Genomic DNA, 24,192 nt, shown 5'->3' on the forward strand with positions numbered 1-24,192 from the left:
GTCTGGGCTACGGTCGTCGGCAGTTTGACCGCTTTGCCGGGGTCTTTCTTTAGCCTGGCTTCAGCCTACGTCTCCTAGTTAACAGCCTCACCTTTGCCCCACTCCCAAGTCCAGCCCCTAACTTTCCGCCGTCCCCATTGGCTGCGCGACCGCCCAATAGGCAGGCAGACAGAAACCGCGAGCTCGCTCTCCTCGCCGGGGCGTCCGCTCTCGTTCCCGAGTCTCGCGAGCGTTACGGTGACTAGCGGAGGCGGTGCAGTTGGGTACGTCCTCGGCTAGTGTGAAGCGAACGGGTGCAGTGACCATGTTCCGAGCGGTGGCTCCTGGGCAGCTCCGGCGGGCGGTGAGTCCGGGCGGGAAGGGTCGAGCCCGGTGACGGTCCAGCCTCGATCTGCTGTCCCTGTGAAGATCTGGGCGAAGGTCACCGCCACCCCCGGACCTGACTGGCCCTCTCACTGGCAGGCCCAGCCCGGCCTGGGGCCTGGGCTCAAAGTGCTGGGGCCTTCCCTTGCCTCCTTCCGGGCCGCCAGGTGGGGGTCGAGGTCAGAGGTCAGAGTACTGAACCTGCGCTCCCGCTGCCCCTCCTCCTCCCCGTCTTCTTCCCAGCCCCTCTCCCAGCCTCCAGCACTGACAGGCCGCCAGTTTCTCCACCTTTGGCGGGGAGCGAGCAGCTGAGTCCCCGGGGAATCTTCACCCGAGGGAGGAAAATGTCGCCGCCGGGATGTCCTCTTGGAAAAAGTTTAAAACCTGAATTCAGCTTGGAAGGTGACGTTTCTGGAAGAATTAAACATTTTCCCTGGGTGCATTGCGGCTCTTCGAATCCACTCACTGTCAAGTGCTGGGGCGAGCGAGGGGCAATGTGGTTTTGGAACCTTGTTCTGCTCTCTGGCTAATGGGGCAGTGCTGCGTTTAGGTGATTGTACTGACAGCTGTAGCCAGTTTTGAAGGGCAGGCGTCTTTTTACTACAAGCTGACCTGCTTTTAAACCAGCAGATTGCTGGTTAAATAGCTAGGGAACGATTATTGGTAGCGGTAAGTTTTTGATGCTTTCATTAGTTACAAATCATGAGTTTACCACATTTTGCTATTGTGAGAAAGACTGATAGAAAATAGGTGTTTGTCCTAATGCAATGGGACAGTAGTATTTGGGACAGTAGTATTTGGAGATTGACCAATTACAAGTCAAGTAACCATTTATATTGTGGATTCTGTAGATATTCTGATGGTTAAGTGACAAGATTGCTAAACTTGGGTCAGAAACTTTCCTGACGTTTTGTATTTTTTCTACAATTTTTCTTGTGCATGCATGTTTTCGTACCCACCGCTGGGATTTTCTCCCTGAAACATAGTTGGCAGTATTTCTAGATATCTGTAGGCCCTTTTCTTATGTACTCTTGTCCCCTTAAAAAACAAAAGCCCAACCCCACCCCGCCCCCGCCCCCCCATACACTCAAAGTTCAAACCCACATCCTTCAGGTCAGTGTTCAGTCTTCCCCAGAAATTTTCCTCAGATGACTCAGACATAAAAAAGTTAAAGTCATGGATTTGGCAAAGTTCCAGGGCCAGATTCCTACCTATACAGTAATTGGAAGGTAGTTATGTGGACAGGTTAGAAGTCTGGCATAAGTGAAATAGTTGTGGAGGGGGAATTTAGGACTCAGTTATTTTGTAGCACTACCAGAAAAAAATGGAATGACTAGCTTAAGTCATTATAAACACTGCCAATATACATAGGCAGTATTTCCACACCTTTTCTGTGGTTTGCCAAAGACTTTGACCTTGACTTTATTTTCAGGGTTTGAAGTCATGCTAAGTAGAGTAGCTCCTCTAAAGTCATTAAGAACATTTGAGAGATTTGAATTTCAAGGGTATAGGAAAACGGTGGGAACACTTGTAAAATGGATACATAAATACCCATACATATTTAACTTTAAAAATTTAGAAATTTCAAGCTTACAGAAAAGTTGCAAGAATAGTACAAAGAATTCTCAAAACCCTTTGCTGAGTTTCACCAGCTATTAACAGTTTGGCACATTTGCTTTCTCTCTCCTCATATATACATATTATTTTTCTGATATAATATGTATGTTGCAGACATGCTCTATACTCCTAAATAATTCAGTATATTTTCTATGAACAAGGAGGTTCATCTTTCATTATCACAGTACAATTGGCAAAATCAGCAAGTTTAACAATGATACAATACTGTGATCTGTAGATATTACTCAAGTATTACCAATTGTTACTCATTTGTAGCAGTATTTTTTATTGTTGTTTTTTAGTTGAAGTATAGTTGATTTACAGTGTGTTAATTTCTGCAGTACAGCAAAGTGATTCATTTATATATGTGTGTGTGTACACATTCTTTTTTATATTCTTTTCCATTATGGTTTATCTCAGGATACTGAATACAGTTCCCTGTGCTCTACAATAGGACCTTGTTTATCCATTCTGTATGTAATGGTTTGCATCTGTAGCAGTATTTCTTATTCTGGTTTAGGATACTCTGGGATCATGCCTTGCATTTAGTTCTCATGTCTCTTCAGTCTTTTTTAGAAAACTCCTCAGCCTTTCTTTGGCTTTGATGGCATTGACATTTTTGAAGAGTACAGGCCTTCTATTTTGTTGACTGTCCCCCGATTTAGGTTTGTCTGGTGTTTCCTCTGATTAGTTTCAGGTTATGTACTGGCAGGAGTATCACAGAAGTGGTATTGTGTTCTCAGTGCATCATATTAGGAGGCTCATAATGTTGGTTTATCCCATCATTGGTGATGTTAATTACTTGGCTAAAGTGTTCAGCAGGTTTCTCCACTATCAAATTACTACTCATCCGTTCGTGATTTTTAACTAATTTGTGGAGAGATACATTGAAACTATGTAACTCTTCTGTTTCTCATCAGACTTTCACCCATTAGTCTTACCTGTTGATGATTCTTGCCTGAGAAATGAGTACTGTGATGTAAAATAGTGATTTTTCTAATTTCATCATTCCTTCTACTTTTTTAAAAATTAATTAATCAATTTTATTTTATTTTTGGCTGCGTTGGGTCTTCGTTGCTGCGCGCGGGCTTTCTCTAGTTGTGGCGAGCAGGGGCTGCTCTTTGTTGCCGTGCGTGGGCTTCTCATTGCAGTGGCTTCTCTTGCAGAGCACAGGCGCTAGGCGTGCGGGCTTCTGTAGTTGTGGCACGTGGGCTCAGTAGTTGTGACTTGTGGGCTCTAGAGCGCAGGCTCAGTAATTGTGGCGCACGGGCTTAGCTGCTCCACGGCATGTGGGATCTTCCCAGACCAGGGCTCAAACCCGTGTCCCCTGCATTGGCAGGCGGATTCTTAACCACTGCGCCACCAGAGAAGTCCATTCCTTCTACTTTTATTAGCTTTGTATTATTATAAGAAAGAACATTTCCTTCTTGCTTATTGATGTATTTATTTATGGACTCATGGATCCTTACTTCATTCAGTAGGTTACTTCATCCATTACTACTCTTAAATGTTTTGGTGCTCAAGTTGTCACAGATTTCTAAAGTGCAAGTCCCTTCAGTCTGGCTCCTGTTTAGTTATATTTATGATACCATAAAGTCAAAATGAGTTATCTGAATCTCCACTCTTGCAATTTAAATAAATTGTTCTGTAGCTAACCATGAGTAAATTCAGGAAGATATGTTTCTACAAAACCATATTTTTAATAATAAATTTATCTATTAAAAGATTAAACTGTTAACATCATAATGTGAATATAGCTAACACTATTAAACTGTACATTTAAAAATGGTTAAGATGGTAAATTTATTGCAACTAGTGAAGAAAAAAGATACCTTAAACTGTTAGAATGTAAGTTAAATGACTCGCATTTGGTATCTAAATTCCATTTTCATTTTGATTTATTTGTGGCCTTGAGCAAAGTCCTTCATCTCTTGGTGTGTGTGTGGGGGTGGTCCTCAATGTTATCTGTTAATGAAAGTTTTCCATCTACAATAAAGAGCTGGGGAACACAATAAGAGGAAAACAGGTAGTTAACATTCTTGCAGGGTTATTGATTTGAATTATTAGTATTATTTTACTCATTTGCATTTGAAATTGATTTGTTGACTAAGATACCAAAGAGATGTTTTAACATGGAGAGTGAAGCAACACTTTTCAAGGTTATTTGAGTCTTCCTGTTACTATATTCATTGCCAGACAGGAGGCATATCTACCTTGATTCAGAAGCTCTGAAACTGGTATGAAGGAACATGACATTTTTCAGAGTCCACGGTCTATCATTGATGAATGAGATTGAACTCTGTAATTCACATGCAAATTTTAATTTCTTTTGAAAGAAGAAAGCCAAGTTTGATGTGGTACTAAAACATTTTATTGCATAAGGGGAATTCCATAAAATTATGCTTCCTGCCAGCGTGTCTACTTAAGGGTCTTGTCTGTTTTTAAAGTGAAGTAAATTGACTGTTTTTAATAATATAATCAATGTCATATGACATTTCTAGTCATGATTAAAAGCTACCATATTTTATTACTAAGGAGGTTAAAGTACAGAAATGTAATATACATTTTTAAATTACAAAATATATGTTAAAATAGGGATGGGTAACTTTAATTATATATTATTTATCTTTTTCAGTAGAAGTTGGAAAGATTTTATAGTTTTTTCCTGCTTTTTAATTTGTGAGTTAAGCAAAATGACCCTCACCCCCTTACCATTACCCCACTTAGTTTTCAAAGGTGGGGGAGGTAGATTAAACTTATTCTTACTACTTTAGGTTTTGAGTGGGTTTGTACAGTAGGGAGTTAGAGTCCAACTTTTTTTTTTCCTTCTAACACCTGTGGTAGTTTACTACCTGAACACACAGTTAAAGGCACAGCAGGAGCACCTGAGCAGTGAATCTCCTTTGTTGCTCCTAAAAACACTGAAAAGCAAAAACAGTGTCAAAACTGTTAAGGTTGAATAAGAGAAGGGCCAAAATGTGTTCACTGGACTTAGCTATCCCAGGTTGTTGGTGACTTTGAAGAGACTGGATTCCGTGCTGTAGTGCAAGTGAAAGCTGGTTTGCTGTGAGTAAGGGAGAAAGAGTGAGGTGAGGCAGCAGAGTTTATGCTTAAGGACGTTGTTTTCAAGAAGTCTGGCTCTGAAAGGGTGGAGAGAGGATGAAGACCCCTTTAACCCTATCTTCAAGAATACTGTCTCATTAAGGCCAGTCAACTTAACAAGGGTATGTGGCAGGTATGCAGAAAAAAACTTCACATTTTACTGTTTGGAACTAAGTCTAGTTAGTAGTCTAGATAAGTTCTGTAAAAGGATGATGGGGTATTTCTTTAGGGATTTAGCAAGTTTGCGTACTGTTCTTGGTAGATACACATATTAACTGCTTAGATAATTAAATTATCAATGAGAGGAAAATGGTTGCTTTTTTAGTTTTTGATCATTTAGGGGGAAACTTTTCACTAAACATTCATTGAATGCCCACTATGTGTCACGCTCACCGATAGATACCGAGTTCACAGTGGAGAATGAGACAGACCTAGTCCCTGCCCACGTGGTGCAAACAGACTGGGAGAGACAAATATTGAACACATTATTTTAAGTGTGATCATTGTGACAGAAAGGTGTATAGGGTGTTAGGGGAATATGTAATTGGGGAGAGGATTAATCTAGTTAGGGGGCTAGAGAAACCTGTGAAATTGCTTTGTAAACTAAGGTGCTTTACAACTGTTGTTATTGGCTGATGAAGTAGTAAGGGTGAACGATTTTCTTTAGATAAAAAGGCCACTTCATTTTTGAGTTTTGGCTATCTTAAATCACCTGTTTACCATTGTTTTAATTCTGTACATATTGTATGTGTTCTTATTTGATCATATCTTGCTTTTTTTAAAAACATGGCGTTATTTCCAGGGTTGAATTAGAAATAAAAGAACGCGTCAGTCATGTTAGTTTGATTATTCTTTAAAAAAAAACCAAAAAAACCACGCAAAGCCTGTGGCCCCCTTGCTTCAGTTCTGGACAACTCTGAAGGGCCATCCTAGTTCCAGGGTTCCTTGTGAGATCAGCCGAGAGCTTTGTAGTGACTGCACTGCAACATTGCAGTTCAGCTTCTTCCACTGCCCAGTTCTATTTCCTTGATGCCTCCTGAGTATCGTTCTCAAGAGTACTACTCCCCAGTAAACCTTCTTGCACACCCACACACACAAAAGGAAGATCTAAGTGTAAGGTGGCAACAAACATTTATAATCCTTAAGCATTCACTGTATGTAATGAAATAACTTCTTACCTGTGAATCTGGAATGGTCCTAGCTATGTTCATTCTCAGGAGAATCAAGAAAACAGTTATTCGCATCATTTTCTGTGGTTCAAATGAATAACCTTGAGGAGTAACTAATCTAGAGTCTTAAAATTATTTTTTTATAGCTCAGTGTATAAAGTAGTTTAAAAGGATGTTTTTAAAGCAACAGAAGATGTTTTTAAAATAGACTTTATTTTTTGGAGCAGTTTTAGGTTCATAGCAAAATTGAGCAGAAAGTACAGAGGATTCCCATATTACCCCTTCTTCCCTCCCTCACTATCAGTGTCCTGCACCAGAGTGGTACATTTGTTACAATTGAAGAACCTACAGTGGCACATCATTATCATCCAAAATCCATGGTTTACGTTAGTGTTCACTCTTGGTGTTACACATTCTATGGGTTTTGACAAATGTACAGTGATAAGTATCCACTGTTATAGTATACAGAATAGTTCAATTGCCCTAAAATCCTCTGTGCTCTGCCCTTTCCCTGCCAACCTCTGGCAACTACTGATCTTTTTCCTGTCTCCATAGCTCTTCCTTTCCAGCATGTCACATTGGTCAAACTGTATAGTATGTAGCATTTTCAGACGGTCTTCTTTCACTTAGTAATATGCATTTACAGTTCCTCCATGCCTTTTCATGGTCTGATAGCTCTTTTTTTTTATTTTAAAGCATTGACTAGTACTCCATTTGCTGAGTGGTACCACAGTTTATCCGTTCACCTACTGAAGGACTTTTTTTTTTAATTAATTAATTAGGTTGCACTGGACCTTAGTTGTGGCTGATAGGCTTCTTAGTTGCGGCTCGAGGGCTCCTTAGTTGTGGCTTGAGGGCTCCTTAGTTGCGACAGGCAGGCTCCTTAGTTGCAGCTTGCGGACTCCTTAGTTGTGGCATGTGAACTTTTAGTTGCGGCATGCATGTGGGATCTAGTTCCCTGACGAGGGATCGAACCTGGGCCCCCGTGTTGGGAGCACGGAGTCTTAACCACTGCACCACCAGGGAAGTCCCCTGAAGGACGTTTTGATTGCTACTAAGTTTTGGCAATTACGAATAAAGCTTTCATAGATATCCGTGTGCAGGTTTTTGTGTGGACGTAAGTTTTGTTTTGGCCACACCACACAGCATGTGGGATCTTAGTTCCCTGACCAGGGATGGAAGCCACCCCCCTACAGTGGAAGTCCAAAGTCTTAACCGCTGGACCACTAGGGAAGTCCCATTGTGTGGATGTAAGTTTTCAACTCATTTGGGTAAATACCAAAGAGTGTGACTGCTGGATTGTATGGCAAGAGTATGTTTAGTTTTGTGAGAAAATGCCAAACTGTCTTCCAAAGTGGCTGTACCATTTTGAATTTACACCAGAGTTCCCATTACTTCATATCCTCACCAACATTTGGTGTTGTCAGTGTTTTGGATTTTCACCATTCTAATAGATGTGTAGTGGTATCTCATTTTTGTTTTAATTTGCAGTTCCCTAATGACATATGATGTAGAGCATCTGTACGTGTGCTTACTTACCGTCTGTATATTTCCTTTGGTGAGGTGTTTATTCAGAACTTTTGCCCATATTTAAATCAGTTTGTTTCCTATTGTTGAGTTTTAAGAGTCCTTTGTGTATTTTAGATAACAGTCCTGTATCAGATATTTTTTTTGCAAATATTTTCTCCCAATCTGTGGCTTGTTATCCTTTCGATGAAGAAGTTTTTAGAAGCAATGTTCAACTCATTTATTAGACATCTACTCTGTGCTAGACATTGAAGTAGAAGCTGGGGTTGTAGCGGTGAGAAAACCAGACATGACCTCTGTACTCAAAATCAAGAAGGGAAGACAAAGTAATCAGGTACGTGTAGTCAAGTGCTGTAATGAAGTCGATTCAGGGTACTGTGTTGGTGCTAGGAAAGTTAACCAGTTGGAGGAGATCCACGGAAGCTTTCATGCTAACGTTTATTGAGCATTTATTATGTTCCAGGAACTATCCCAAGAGCTTTATTTTACAATTACTAATTTAATCCTCCCAACAACTCTGAGATTATTACTGTTGTCATCATCATCTACATTTTATGATCTGGGAACTGAGGCACAAAGAAGTAATGGTGGAGGTGGGATTTAAACCCAGGCAGGAATTCCCTGGCTGTCCAGTGGATCGGACTCTGCACTTTCACTGTCCGGACCCAGGATCGATCATTGGTTGGGGAACTAAGATCCTGCAGGCCGCACAGTGCAGCCAGAAAATTTAAAAACAAAAACCAAAAACAAGAACAGGCAGGGGAGCTCTAGAGCCTGTACTCTTTACCACAACACTGTACAAAAGTTTCTTGGAGGGGTTGGCATTTAAGCAGAAAACCTAAGGATGATTAACTGAAAGCTAATCCGGTAATAGAGGAAGAGGTCCTTAAGTCTGAGGGAACAATGTGAGGACAGGCTAAAGGTCAGAGAGAGCAGGGCAAGTTCAAGTATCCGAAAGTAAGTTATAAATAGAGCAAAAGATATATGGCTAGGGAGGTAGATCAGGCCATAGAATAAATGCCTGGTAAGCCAATCTAAGGAGTCTAGTTTACCACATCCTAAGGAGGCAGGAAGCAGTTGACTTGTTTGAGCAGGAGAATAACATGTTGGATTTTTATCATTGAAAGATCACTGAGAGAAATGGATTGGAGGGGAGCAAAGTTGGTTTGGGAGTCAGTTGGAGTAATAAGAGAGGGTTAATGGCCTGCACTAGGTAGTGGAATTAAAGATGGAGAGAAGTGAGTGGAGTGAGTGGAGTTAGGAGATACTATATTTAGAAGGAAGAATTGTTACAGCTTTAGTGGTTGATTGGCTGTGAGAATTGAGGGAAAAACCCAGATATGACTCTCAGATCATGGTTTGGGCAACTTGTTAGTGGGTGGTGCATCCCCTGTAGAACCCCAGAGAAGCAGTATGGGAGGGGGCTGGAGGATCAAGGGAAAGGTGAGTTAAGATTTGGATTTGCTGAGTCGGTGAGTGATTGATGAGACAAGTTAAGCAATTGGATATGCAGGTGTAACCTAATTATATAGGTCTAGCACTTAGGAGAGAGATTTGATACCTCTGTCTCTGTCTGTATATCTGTCATTTTTATATAGATGATAAATTATAAATTAAGCAATGGAAGTAAGAATGGACTAGTCAGTAATTTCACACATTTTGAGAGAAGAAGTAAGCATGAAAAGTATTTGTTGGTAATTTTGGTGAGTGCAGAAGCCAGGATACAAGTACAGTAGTTGAGGTGTGTATGGGAGATGAGGAATTAGCTGGAGTGAAAGGTGGGATAATGGATTTTTAATTTTGGGTTTCATTAAAATTGGGAGAGCTTCAAACATGTTTTAAAGTTGACGGGAAGGAGAAGGGAGAGGTGGGAGAGGTTGGAAACGTTACTGAGAGGTGATTACAGAATGAAGTGTTTGACTAGGTTTGAGAGGATGGAATCCAGAGTCCAGATGAAGGGATCAGCTCCAGGAGGAAGGACCTGCAGCAGCTTCTACTGTGATAGAGCAGGGGCGGGAATTTCTATGTTGCATATCAGGAAGGGGAAGCAGTTCTCTTCTGATGGCTTCAGTTTTCATCGTGAAGTGAGAAGTGAGGCTTTCTTCTGAGAGTAAGGAGCAGACTATGTTGGCAGTTGGAAAAATGTCGGAAGGGGATATTGGAAATAGTTGCTGTGGACAGTGAGTGAGAATGCCAACAAGGATGTCATAGAAACATTGCCAGGCAGAGGGCCCAGATAAGATTGATGACCAAGAATTTATGGTGGCACTGGTCTGCATGAATTAATTTTAATTTAAGTAGCAGTGTTTTTTGTATCTTTTGTGATATTCTATACCACTTCTATTTAAAATAGGATTTTAGGGTTACAGAATTTTTAGAGCTGGAAAAGAGGCCTTTGATATCATCTTTCTGTTTCTTTTTGACCAGTGCTATTTTTTTTTAAACAAGAGAAAATTTGCTAAGTGAAATATTACAGGAATGACCCATATATAAAACAGCTAAAAATGATGGTGCTTTGATGAGAGCTGGTAATTAAAACCCCCAAATCTGGAGTCCAACTACCTGGACTTTAACCTGGCTCTGTTTCTTAGCTATGTAGCCACTAAGCTCCAATTCCCTCATCTGTAAAGTCAGGATAGTAATGGTACCTACATCATAGAGGTTTCTTGAATTTTAAATACAATTTTATCTTAGTACAGGGCTCTGTAATATTAGTTTGGTTAATTTGGTTAAAGCAAAGCTGGGGACCATTCTGGCAGCCCTACCTGCCTGGTTCTTACTTTATTCTATGCGGTGGTTCCTGAGGTGCCTCCCTGGATGGAGTATAGTTTGAAAACCATTGATCTAGTTTGTCTCCTTCAATTTGAAGATGAAGAAACTGGGCTCTGGATTGAGGAATAACATTTTAAAGGTCACAGACCAATTTCTTCTGCTGTAGGCTGCACACAGCTGTTATTGCTGAATTAAGCTACATAACCATGTTTAGATGCTGCAGCTTCTCTTTAGGTTGTATCTGAGAAATAGAAGATGGAACATTGAATTAGAAGAAAGCGTAGTATTAAAAAAACTATAAAGGAGTCAATTGATAAAGTAATATGGAGTGCCTTATGATATATGTAGTACTTAGTAAAGATTGATCAGATAGACGGACTGAGTAGTTCCTTATGTATATTCTTTAGTTGTTTATCCTGATAAATTTAATTTTGAATAGTCTTTTAGAAAGAATATGCAGTGATCCCTTGTAAGTTCTAAAAGGCTTGACAATTCCTTAGGACACTACCTCATTTATATTATGTTAGAACTATAATTTATAACAAATATGGGCCTTTTGCCACCAAATCTTGGATTTATTCTTTAAAAGGTGATGAAAAGCTCTTAATTTTTATGGCAAATGAGGTGTGAAGCATAATCAAAAATATGGTGTCTGATATATATTGGTAATAAATCGTTTGTTACTGGCAATTCTTGTGAAATGTGATTCAAATCAAATTATGCCATTGGGTCCTAATTACAAAGTTCTTTACAAGATATTGTGCTCTTCTGATTAAAAAAGAAGTACTGTATAATTCTACAGATGTATATTGGAAACAACATTGTTTTAGACTATGGGGATACAAAAGTAAACAGGCATGGTGTTTGTCTTCTAAGAACTTTCATGTCATCCCAGGAATTGTGAATTGCTGTGAATTGCTACAACTTTTCTGGAGAACAGTTTGCGTCAATCTGTATTAAAAGCCTTGAAAATGTGTCTGTCTCTTGATCTAACACTCCTAGGAATTTGTCATAAGAAGAGAATCTTAAGAAGTGCATGAAGATTGCTAACCTTAACCATAAAGAATTTCACCTCGTGAGAAGGCAATTTTTTTTTATCGTAAAAAAGGAAAAGTTATACAAACAACGACTTGATTTGGCAAAAACAAAAGTCTAATTTTCTCCCCTTTTCTTGCTCCCTTTGAGTAAACAGAAAGGGAGGAAAAAAGACATTAAATGTCATCCACTGATACACAATGCAGCAATTCCTTCCTCTGGCGTATTCTTCAGTGCTGTCCTCTTCCTCTTTCCATCCTCATTCTGTGGCTCTGGAAGCATTTCTGCCCCTGAAGTCTTGCCTTGCAGTCTCTGGCCCCCAGCTCTGGGATTAGGTTCATCAAGGATAGAGGGGGTTTAGAGGGCTGAGGAGAAGGAAGGGGTTGCAGTGGTAGAAGTAGGAGGCTTAGGGGAAGAAGGGCCCCTATTTTGTTGAAGGTTGCACAGAATCTGACTCATCCGTGGAAGCAGAGCAGGTAGAGTAACCTGGCTAAGTTTCAGTCAAAAAGGTCTTACTGGACTAAAAGGAACTCTCATCTGTTGAGTGCAGAGCTTTGGCTATGAGGATGCTCGTCTCTGCATTGTTTATAATAATAAATAAATATAATAATAAATATAATATATATTATATAAATATAATAAAAAATTACTAATAACCCAAATGATTATGGAAACTAGTTGAACTGATATGCCCATATATTAATAAAAAGGTGAAGAATATAGCAATTGATATATACAATATAGTAAACAAAAAATATGTATTTTGTCAGTTTAGTTGTGCAACCAGCATTATAGTCCTGTACCTGGCTTCCCTTCATTCATACCCTCTTTGTAAATTTCCAGCTCTGGGTACATTTTACACTCTGCTTTGTTCATTCCAACTCCAGATCTGAAGATTATTGCTGAATTCAAAGCCACAGAGCCATGACATTTGATCATCAGTGCCTCTTTTTCTCATTTCTCATTGACATTTTCCACAAGGATAGTTCCAAAATTTTCTCCTTTCCTCATGCCTGTGGTGTGCTTCCTTATCCTTTCACATGACAGGAATACCTAAACTTCCTTCCATTCTTCCTCTTGATTCTCTGCTTCATGATCGGCAGCTGCCAACATTTTGGCTCTCTTCATTAATTGAAAACTATTCTGTCTTATAATTGTATGTGAACAAGTCTTAATTTCTCTTGAAAACTTTGAGCGCAGGGACCATTCTTGTTCATCTTTGTGTTTCTGGTGTTTGAAATTATTTCAAATGACCATGAACTATTTGGTGGTCTCTTGATAGTCCACAGTAGCTATGGATGGATATTAGTTGGTTCCAAGATACTGTCCAAAAGCTCCTTTTTTGAAGGTGGAAGCATATTTGAACAATTGAAACTTTATCAAAATTGCTGTGTAGTATTGTATTTTAAAGGCAGGTTTACATTATCAGTTATTTTGGTATTAAATTCATTTTGCCTGAAGCAACAGAACTTTAGTAATTGATTTCATAATCATTATTTCTAGATATACTGTACTGTTTAGCAGTATTGTTGCAAGTGAATGTAATTGGTAGTAGTTGATTCCTAGTTTGCTGGTTAATGTGTTCTAAGGATTTTAAATATAGATACATTTATCAGTTTGTTATTGAACATAGATTAGTGGGAAAGTTGCTTGGAAATAATAAAATTTTTTTTCTAACAGTAGAATACTAATTTGTATTTTCTGTTTTTATTAGGTAAGACTATCAGTAATAGAGTGATAGACACAGTCCCAATTTTTGCTACTGAGCAAGTATTTTATAAATACATTTATAAAACTGAATATTGCATACAGTTTTCTTTAAAGCACACATGCTTATCAATTAGAGTAAAAATAAAGTTTGTATTACAACATTCTTTTCCTTTTTTTCTTTCTCTTTTTAGGCCTCATTGCTACGATTTCAGAGTACCCTGGTAATAGCTGAGCATGGAAATGATACCCTAGCACCCATTACATTAAATACCATCACTGCAGCCACACGTCTTGGAGGTGAAGTGTCCTGTTTAGTAGCTGGAACCAAATGTGACAAGGTGAGAAATTTTTAAGGTCAACCATAGCAAATATAATCTCCATCAAGAAACAGGGAAAGATGGAGACAGAGAATTATGCTGAGGACTGTAACCCAAACTGGTCTCTGATCCTCATTAAATGCTGAATGTCACAACCATTACTACGTGTGAAAAAAGGAACTAAAAGGTTTGCTCACCAGGCATTTTATCTTTTGAAATGAGGTAGAATACTTAATTTAGTTCCACTGGCACCATCATGTACCATCAGGTACCAAGTAGAGTGATAATATTTGAGTCCCCTTAGAGGTTAATAGCCGATCCCTTTTTTGTATTGATGAATATGCTTGCTAATTGCTTTTAGTTCCTGTAAGTGGTAAATCTGGAAAAAGTATCATGGGTGTTAATTTTTAATTGGTGTAAGAATTCAAATGTAAGTATTATGCTTTCTAAACTATAGCTGCTACTAAAAGGTGTTCTTCATTTTGGTTGTTGTTGAAATAAGACAGTGACAGCTTTGTAAAGTAACCCCCTGGAAAGGATCTCTAATGTGGTATGCAGAGTCTGTACCTCTGGGCTGTAGTGTAGTTGAAAGTGTGCTTCAATTAAGCTTACCCGGCTTGAGCCGCCCGTTCCCTCTCACTATACATGAGTTGCCAATTGTACAGCTGGGGGCTTGGACCTCAGAGGAAGAAATCCCTAATAAAGCATGTTTCTTTTTAGAGGATTTAATTTATTTTTTATTAAATGACATTGTTGCAGAGCATGTGATGTAATGCAGGTTCAGAATGTTAGTGTTGCTTCTGTCCATATTCTTACGTGAAATTGGTATCTTAAAAGAATGTATTCAAGCAGGTTTGCGGTTATGTGGATTTCTTTACCAAAATCCTGCTAACACTTGTTGAGTCTTACATAGTTATAAACCACAATGTATGATGATATAGCTAAGCTATCTTTTTGGTTGCCCTACTTTCAGATATACTAGTTCTGGATTTGATTATTTATTTTGCTGTGATTTTAAATAATTATTCCAATATGACTTAAAAATATTTGATGCTATTTTATTTACATTATTTTGAGAAAGATCAAAACAAATCATCTTTTCTTCAGTTACAATTTTATTGTCGTGTCACATTTTAATCTTAAAGAAAAACAATCAGTACCTGTATATAGAGACTCTGTTAATAGCCTAGGCATATTTCAGTTTTATATTGTTTTCTGTAGCTGTCATAAACAGCAAGTGACTCTTCTGTGTAGTGCCTGAAGTTTTTGCTGTTTTTTTTTTTTAAAAAAAGATGGTTTTGATAGTACAAGATTGTCTTCCAGTGAACACTTGATTCAGAAGAGGTGCTTTTGCACTGCGTTCTTTCTTCAGTGAATATTGTTGCAATCTTACCCTCCATCAAGGGAGGGGACAGGAGGCACAGCATTTTATGCCTACGCCTCAGTGAATCAGCATGGAGGTAAACAAGAAGACAGTAGACCATAATATGATTACCATGTTTCTCCTAAAGCAGAAACTAGTTATGCTGTAATTAAAGAGATTTAAAAGAAGGAATTCTAATTGCCTTCTGTATACAGGAAGTCTGAGTGGTCAAAAAGCTTTCCCAGAACCCCAGCCTGATTCTAAACAGAAGAAATGAGGATTTCAAATACAAAATATTTGCTTCATCATAGATAAATATATGTCAGTGAGTAGGAACTCAGTGGTTCACAGGGGACTGTTATATAAGATTTTCTTTATTGCCCGGATTCACTCACTAATTTTAAAATCAGCAGAAATTATTATTGCCAGATAAAGTGCAGTAGTCTGTATATCAGTGTGGTTAACTCCTGTTCTTTAGCTCTAGGAACCCTGAGTCTGACGTGTACTGGCTGTGTTGTTATTGTGAGAGAAAGAATCTAACTGTTGCTTCATTTTCACCATTTCTAAAATGATGAATTTACATTTGCACTGAGTGAAAGGAAAGAGCACAATGTACAACTAAATTTGAGTAGACAGCTGTGTTGATTTTGGTTTATCAATTAGTACTTCTCTTTTTCAAAGCAGGAATTTTTGTTTAAGGTCAGTGGACAGTAAGATCAATTGGCTTAAGATTTTCTTTGTTAAATAACTTTTTTAAATTCCCAAGTAGTCCTTTTTCCCATAAGAACAGTTTTTACAGTTGACCATTAAGATTTTATGCTCTGTTGATAATTGTAGTGGTGGCTCTATCAGTATCTTTCTGTTAGATGGATAATTGAAAACTCTTTTATTCATAGGTGGCACAAGATCTCTGCAAAGTAACAGGTGTAGCAAAAGTTCTGGTGGCTCAGCATGATGTGTACAAAGGCTTCCTTCCAGGTGAGTTTTTCCAGTGGAAAGAATTAAGTTTATGAATTTATGAAATAAATAAAATACTATAAAATGTGTTTATCAAATGTGTTTAATTCTCAGAGGAACTGACACCATTGATTTTGGCAACTCAGAAGCAGTTTAATTACACACACATCTGTGCTGGAGCATCTGCCTTTGGAAAGGTGAGAAGATTGAGACTGGAATCTGATGTCACTGCTTGGAAGCATTAGATTTCATTGTGCTGAAAATGTACAACAGACTTTGTTTAGATAGCTAATCCTGGCTTTCAGAATTAATGTGATAGTTTTGCTAAAATTTATTCTTTCAAGATTTTATAATTTCTGTGAAAATGCTATCTCCAGGCTTTCCATTTTGTCACAGAGACAACTCTGTTCTTTCAAGATTTCGTCATAATTTATTAGAATGCCTTTTCCAGATTTTCAGATTTTGTTATGGAGAAAACTATTTAAAAAAATTATTTTACTTTAAAAACAATGCTGAACTTTCTCATTGTGTGAATGTCATTTGTATTAGTAACCCATTATAAGAGATGGCTTTGTTTGAGTGACTGATGGATATTTAGAAAGGCCAAATTTATCTATTTGGGGGATTTGGGAAGGGCTGTGTGGTGGCTGAAGACATCCTTAGGGTAGAGAAAGGTGTAATCTGATCATGTGCATTGTGATATGTCTGAAGAAAGAATGTGCTATGAGATGGGTCGTGGTCTGCATGAAGTTTTAAAAAAAGGGAGGGGGAATGTAGGGGGAGCCCAAGAGAAGGAATTTGTCAGTGGGTCTTTCTTGCTCTCCCTGTGACCATGGGTATTATTCTAGCTCCCTTTTCTTTTATCCCATTCTTAATAAGCTGCAGCTTGTAGTTTTTATTTTTACCTTTAAAGATGGTAAATTAAGTTGTACGCCAATACATTCTTATTATAAAAGATGCACACAGTAAAGCAGTATGCAGAGCAAGGTATCACAATTGCCCTTTCTTATTCCCAACTCTCTTCCCTCTTCCAAAGTACTGGTGTTAATACTTGTACATTCTTTTAAGCCTTTTCCTGTGGATTTTCAAATTATAATAGACGTACAATTTTTTTTTTTAACTTCTAGAATGGGGTAGTATAGCATGAATTGTTTTGTGACTGGTGGTTTTCACTTAAGAGTATATCTTGAAAATATTTGCTCGTAATGTGTCTATCTCATTTTTTAAATGGTTGCATAATATTTCATAGTTAGCCAAGGATGGACAGTTAGGTTATTTCTAATTTTTTGTATTTATAAACTTTGCTGTGAAGAAACGTCCTTGTATATACCTTTGTATACATGGGCTGGTATTTATTTAGAACAGAGGTCTAGAAGTGAAATAGCTGGGTCAAGACTATGTGCTTTTAAAATTTTGATGTATATTGCTAAATTGCTCTCATGAAGGGATGCCTCAGTTTGCACTCCACCAGTTGCCTAGCTTGCCAACACTTGCTATTGTACATTTTAACATTTCCCCCCCCAATCTGATGTGTGAAAAATCATATCTTTAACAGTTTTGCATTTCTCTGATTGATAGTGAGATCAAATATCTTTTCATATAGTTATCAGTCATTTAAATTTCTTCTTTGAATTGTCTTGATTTGACTTTTTTTCCTTTTACATTCACAATTGTATTTGATTTTTAAATACGAGTTTGGGGAATAAGATATAAGCTCTTTCATCAGCTAACCATGTCGAGTGGTAATAGCAGTGAGTTCCCAACACATTGATCTCTTTTCTTGCAAAATGAATAGTGTTTGTGAATATTTATCTGTAGTGCAATATTGCTTCTAGACGTGAATCACTGCAAACATGTAGGGATCTTGCACTGTCACCCATGTGAATTGCTCTAGTTTGTTTTTAAGCTCACAATTATCACTTTGAATTCATTAAATTTTTTCTTTTAAGATTAGTAGAATTTCTAGGCAATAACAGAATTTGTAATCTACAATGTAAATACATGAGTTTAATCAATAATTGTTCTTTTACTAATAACAATGTGACAACAATTAGGTTGTCACATTGCAGACTATCATAAGTTTTCCCATTTTTGTGTGGGGTTTGGTAATTGCTAAGTAAGATGGTTCTATATATATGACATACGATATATGACTCTGGGCTAGTCACTTACCTTCCTGAAATCTGTTTTCTGATATGTAAAATGATGCAGTTTGGCCAAGTGATGTCTATGATCTACCAACTAGAAATGTTAAAATGGAATGGGTTTTTTCTATGGCAGGTTTCACTTCCCTTGGAAATGATTAAGTCAGAGGCTTGACATCCAGCTACTGTACTTTGGATTGTTGTAGATGAGCATTGAACTAAAAGATCTTTATGGACCATTCCATCTCTGAGAGTTTGGTTCTGTGTTGGGTGATATAAACAATTTCGTAAGTCCGAGTTTCTGTGATGACAGTTTACCTAAAAGATTGTTAAACCAAGAAGGGGTGTTTGTTGTATCTGATTAGCTAGATTTTAATACTCTAGCCTTGATTGCTATGTTGTGACATATGGGAGTTTTGAGAACAAAGGTCACATAGTAGTAGCTGTTGCTGCAGCCTCTGAATGGATTTGGAATGAGGAAGAGTCCATCAGATTAAGCTAAACAATTGGCTGTATAACAGTTCTTCACCAATTGTGTTTTCAAGATACCACACCTTTGTACTGGTATGCTAGAATTTTAAAATCTGTCACCTTTTTGTGCATCAAAAGAAAACTGTGTTAGTTATTGCCTCTCCTTCCCTGAAACCATGTGGTTGAGCCTGTTGGATAGTGTAGAAATAGATCTGTTTACCATCCATCCTCTTAGGAGATTCAGACAGAAGATCAGACCTGGAAAAACGTGTGCCTTTAGGTACTGTGGTAAATTTTTTTTCAAGAAGTGCTAAAATAAAACAAGGGATAATAGAAGTACAAAAGAGATTAAATTTCAAGTTTAGAAAGTTGTAAAACTTTAAAAAGAAGCACAGTCTGCATATCATAAAATTTGTAAGAGAATCTGCTCAGCCAGGTAACAATATTCCAGCAGTATTTCCTGAACAATTTAAAGAAGGTGGCTCAGGAAAAGAGTTACTTACTGAAGTAGGCTTTAAATGCTGACAAATTTGGTTTCTTTTAAAAGCACATGTCTTCTAAACTTCTTATTTATCAAGTTAGAGCTATGTTCAATGGAATTTTAATTATTTTCCCAAGCCCTTTATTTCCTGTGAAATCTTAATTTTTTCTAATTGTGGATTTATAAACTACAGTACTTTTCAGTAGCTCTTTTAGGTAGCAATAGATTGAAAATTAGAAAATCTTTATAGATTTTCAGATGCAACAGGAGGAAATTTGATTCAGGCTTTTAACACTTGTTAGCATCGATTTATGTAGAACTGCTTATTATATACTGGGCAGAGACACAAGGAGCAGAAGACACACAACCTCTGTTCTCAGGGTGCTTTATAAATTTAGTTGAGGGTCATATAGTATGTATATTAAAAAGTATTTTAAAACAAAATACACGTTAGTGCCAATTAAATAGTATAATTGTACATGCATGCAAGAGGATGAAGAATAAAGGAGTGATTAGAGGATAATCCTGAGAGAATTCTTAGAGCAACAGAGAGGGTTTGGGGTTGGAGTGAGGAGAGGAACTTGAGTACTGTCATAATGAAAGTTTGCCTGCTAGAGGTAGTATCATGTACTGAGTTTAGGGGATGCCATGGAGTAAGCTCTCTGTAGAAAGTAGTGTAGAATTCACCTTTTCTATTTATGTGATCAAAGCAACACTTCACTTTTAAAATTACACTTAGATGGTGTCATCATCTAAGAGAACCTCTGAGTCTAGAAAGCATGGGATATTCATTCTTCACTAACTGATTCTGTTTTAGAGCCTGAGAGTCAGAGAAATTTAGAGTAGAAGCATAGAGATTCTCTTCCTCTCATTGTGAGGTGAAGTAACTAAGGCCTGGGAATATTGTGGCTTGCCCAATGGTCCCTGCTAGTGGGAGCAAAGTTACCACATGTATCTATTCCAGAGATGTTATATGCATATACAAGGAAAAGCACATACATTAATTTTTGTTGAGATATATATGTGTGTGTGTATATATATATATATATATATAGAGAGAGAGAGAGAGAGAGAGAGAGGCATTGTGCTTTACTTTTCTCATTTTTTAAAATTATATGGATGAACTATAATTTATAAACCTATCCCCTGTTGATGGACACTTAGGTTAGTTTTGATCTTTTTAAATGCAACATCACTTTTTAAACAGATGAAAATGTCTGCTTTGAAATTATTTCTTTCATGTACATTAAATAAACATATACAAGTATGTTCTTTCTCAGTATTTGAGAATTTTACTACTACTCTAAATATTTTTCTATATTATCTAAATTCAGTAGTCTATAACTGTCACACTTCATAAATGATGATCATTAAAGCAAATATCGTATCTCATAATTCAACATACTGAGTTAAGGTAGTTTATTGCTATAAAACTCTTAATGTAGTTAGAGTAATCATCGAGTCTTACTTATGCTCAAAGACTCTCCAAAAAGTTGTGCTTGAAATTGTGGTATGTCTAAAGATGCATGTGAAATATAAAATATTCAAATTAAAATTTCTACAGAATTTCCATTTAGAGAATGTTATTGCTGATAACTTTATAGCCATCCATCAGCATGTATGTGTGTAACTCACTGCTTATTTTGCTTTTAGAACCTTTTGCCCAGAATAGCAGCCAAACTTGATGTTGCCCCTATTTCTGACATCATTGCAATCAAATCACCCGACACATTTGTGAGAACCATTTATGCAGGTGAGTACCCAAGGAAAATAATTAATCAGTATGTTAAATTTTTGAAAACTTTAAAAGCAGAGATTAATCTTGAAGACAGGATTTTGAAATATGGACCATCTTAAGATTTCTGAGGACAATCTTAGTCTTAGAATTGCCACTGGACCATGACATGACATTCTCTCTGGTAAATCTGGAACACACTTCTTTCCTTCCTGATCATTCAGTGTACAGAGTGAGATTTTTCCAGTGATCAATAAAAATTAGATTTACTATTTAGTATATTTTGTAAGTGGCACCTGGAAAAGAAAATTTTCTATTTTTTCAAGTAGTATTTTCTTTTTTTTTTTAACATCTTTATTGTAAAGTAGTATTTTCAGTCTTCTTTGCTGCTTCTACTTCATTTCCGTCTGCATTACGATATTCATTTTGGTATCTCTTTAGTTGATCTTTTGCTAAGCACGCTGGTCTCTAGTGGGGCTGGAGAAGGCAGTGAACTCTTTGTTCTTTCTGGTCGAAGTTGTGCGTTTCAGTATAAATGGGCAATTCTCAAATCAGATCTTTCATCATTAGTAGTGTTTAAAGGGAAATATTTGGTCATAGTTTAGGTTACTCTTAATGTGATTGCTAATCCATAAGAAATGTTTCAAATCCTTTAAAAGTCTTGATGCATCACACTTCCTGTCCTTTACGCCTGATCATGTTTTCACTTATTTTCCTCCCTTAGCAAGGCATAGTAGCTTCGTTCTTATTAAGTTGTTGCAGCTCATGTTGTTGAGTTACTGATTATGTTGTTTTTGGAGAAGGAAGCTTTTGTTTATATTCCTTTTAGGAAGAGTGTACCTGATTAGTGTGACTGCCTTTTCCAGTTTGTTTCTTCCACGCAGGTCAGCACTTGTTCTATTTTTAAAGACATCCAAGGTTATACAGAGAGCCACTGATATGTTTCTTCAGTGTTATAGTCCTTTATCTTATACTTAGTAAAGGTAGAAAACAAGTAACTGGTCTACAGTTATTTCTTCCTTCTCTTTGTGAAGTAAATTCTGAACCTCAAAGGACTATTTGGGAAGTTTTTTGCCTTTCATGGTGGTTTTTTAAAAATAAATGTGTATTACAGGAAATGCTTTATGTACAGTGAAGTGTGATGAAAAAGTGAAGGTGTTTTCTGTCCGAGGAACATCTTTTGAAGCTGCAGCGACAAGTGGAGGTAGTGCCAGCTTAGAAAACGGTGAGTGTTCATTTGAATTTGTTTGTATTTATTTCAGTTTTTTGGTTTTTAGCTCAGACATTATATTAGAATAAGAGAAGGCTTCTAGTTAAATTTCTAATGCAGAGTGTTTGAGAGCTCAATCTAAATATTATTCCCAAGTTTATACAAAAATAAGAAATATTTATATCATTTTTGGTCCTTGGATATTTGCTTTGGTGTACATCAAAAGGGTAGGAGGTGGGGGTGCATTAAGATTAATCCGTTATGTTGCTGTAAAGATTTTTTACTCCCCTCTCACTGTTGCCTGTTATAATAGAGATTCAATATAATGGAATAATTTAATAATAGTAAACTTACGGAAGGTGTTATACTTTAACATATACAGTATTTTGTTGAACCCCATAGAGAGAGGCTTATTCCAGTTTTATAGCTAGACTCAGAGAGTTACATGACTTCTCAAAAGTCATACAGCTAATGAGGTGAAGGTGGAATCTAGTTGTCTTTCATAAAATCAGAGAGAATGAAATTAGTGGCATAAAAAATTCACAGTAACTAACAAAGTTAAATTGCCTGGAATTAATTCTTTGTGTATTTCTCTTAAAAAATTATTTTTTACTGTAGAACTTGAATTCATGCTCTATGTTTTGTTATATGTATCAATATATGCAGCATCAAGTGCTTCCCCAGTGGGGATATCAGAATGGCTTGACCAGAAATTAACAAAAAGCGATCGACCAGAGCTAACAGGTGCCAAAGTGGTGGTATCTGGTGGTAAGTGGAATATTGTAATTTATTAATTTTAAAAAATGATGTAAACTTAAAATACTTTGCTTTTATTAGTACTCATTTTAGAGGAGCACAGGTGTTTTTTCAAATGTAAGAAGTAGGCAAGTTGCGAGTATTAGTCCTATTTTACCGATTAGGAAAATGAAATCATGCGTTTAATACACAGTTTGGACTTTCTGTTGCAAATCTGTGTCATTGGCACCAGGGGGAGCATGGTACAAATCTCAACTCCATAGCTTTGTCTTTTTGACTGACTTCTGTGTTATTCAGAAGAGTATGGTTGACTTCTGAAATCACAGAAAGAACTGGTTGGAATCTCAGGGCTGTGTTGTATGATTCCCACCTTTCACTCTACTTTGAAAGACCTCCAGTGCAGTCCAGGTCTTGCTGTGTTGTATGATTCCCACCCTTCACTCTTCTTTGAAAGACCTCCAGTGCAGTCCAGGTCTCTATGGATAACTCTTTGAAAGTTTTTTCGCATTTAGTATCAAAGCTCTTAATATTGCACAAGACTTGCTTCTTTTTGTATGTCATGTTTCTTACTTAAAAAAAAAAAAAGACCAAGAAACAAACAAAAAAGCCTACATTTTATAACCTGCTGGCTTTTTAAAAAAATAACTGCTGTGATTTAAAAATCTTCACAAACTAAACATCAAATGAAATAATTAAGCTTCCAAACAGCCTCCTATTGCAAGTGGCATTGAGAGGAAATAATTTAATATTTCAAAAAAGGTATATCTGACTAGTTTATTCACTTATTTTTTAAAGAAATGTTTATTGGGTATATGTTCTCTGCCAGGCCCATTGCAAAGTGCTGAAGAAACAAAGAGGAAAAGGCAGATTGTTCTTGCTCTTAAGGAGTTGAAAGTCTAGTGGAATGACTTCCATGAAAATAATAACTTCTTTCAGTTGTTCAGCTAAGTATTGCTAAATATAGCAGTGACCAAGATAGGTAAGGATCTTGTATTGAAAGAGTTTTTCTTCTAGTGGGGAAGACTGATTTTAAAGACTGATTATACCATTAGTTAACCAGTTAATTACAGTAGTGCTGAATGCTTTATAGGAGAAGTACAGGAGTATCATGGGAGAACTCAGGAAAGGCTTTATAGAGGAGATGGCAGTTGTGTAATATGAAGATTCACTCATGTATACAAAGTTCAAAATTTTTATGGAATGGAGTTTATATTTGCTCAATATTTTTTTTCATCTTTTTAAATGAGGTCGGGGTTTGAAGAGTGGAGAGAACTTTAAATTGTTGTACGATTTGGCAGATCAACTACATGCTGCAGGTAAAGTTACTTTCCTTAGTAGAAAAATGTTCCCATTTCGTTGGAAATATTTTTTCTTCATTATTTCTTTTGTATATAAGTCATTCAAAGCTGCAGATTTTTTGCTTTCTCTGGTTTTCAACTTTTCTCTCTGAAACAGTTTTTCTT

General features: G+C 37.1%; 1 protein-coding gene across 1 annotated transcript in view; it reads left to right on the forward strand.

Moving 5' to 3' along the window:
* Positions 1 to 237: 237 nt before the first annotated feature.
* Positions 238 to 24,192, forward strand: part of ETFA (electron transfer flavoprotein subunit alpha) — an 86,481-nt gene continuing 62,526 nt past the window's right edge. The window contains exons 1-8 of the mRNA XM_081229245.1: positions 238 to 343; positions 13,487 to 13,633; positions 15,872 to 15,953; positions 16,047 to 16,129; positions 20,682 to 20,781; positions 21,878 to 21,988; positions 22,640 to 22,741; positions 23,977 to 24,045. Of these exons, the coding sequence (XP_081085371.1) occupies positions 305 to 343; positions 13,487 to 13,633; positions 15,872 to 15,953; positions 16,047 to 16,129; positions 20,682 to 20,781; positions 21,878 to 21,988; positions 22,640 to 22,741; positions 23,977 to 24,045 (733 nt within the window). The 5' untranslated portion in view covers positions 238 to 304. The remainder of the gene's footprint in view (positions 344 to 13,486; positions 13,634 to 15,871; positions 15,954 to 16,046; positions 16,130 to 20,681; positions 20,782 to 21,877; positions 21,989 to 22,639; positions 22,742 to 23,976; positions 24,046 to 24,192) is intronic.

Source organism: Mesoplodon bidens (assembly GCF_964165515.1).
Source record: "Mesoplodon bidens genome assembly, chromosome: 3".
NCBI lineage: Eukaryota > Metazoa > Chordata > Mammalia > Artiodactyla > Ziphiidae > Mesoplodon > Mesoplodon bidens.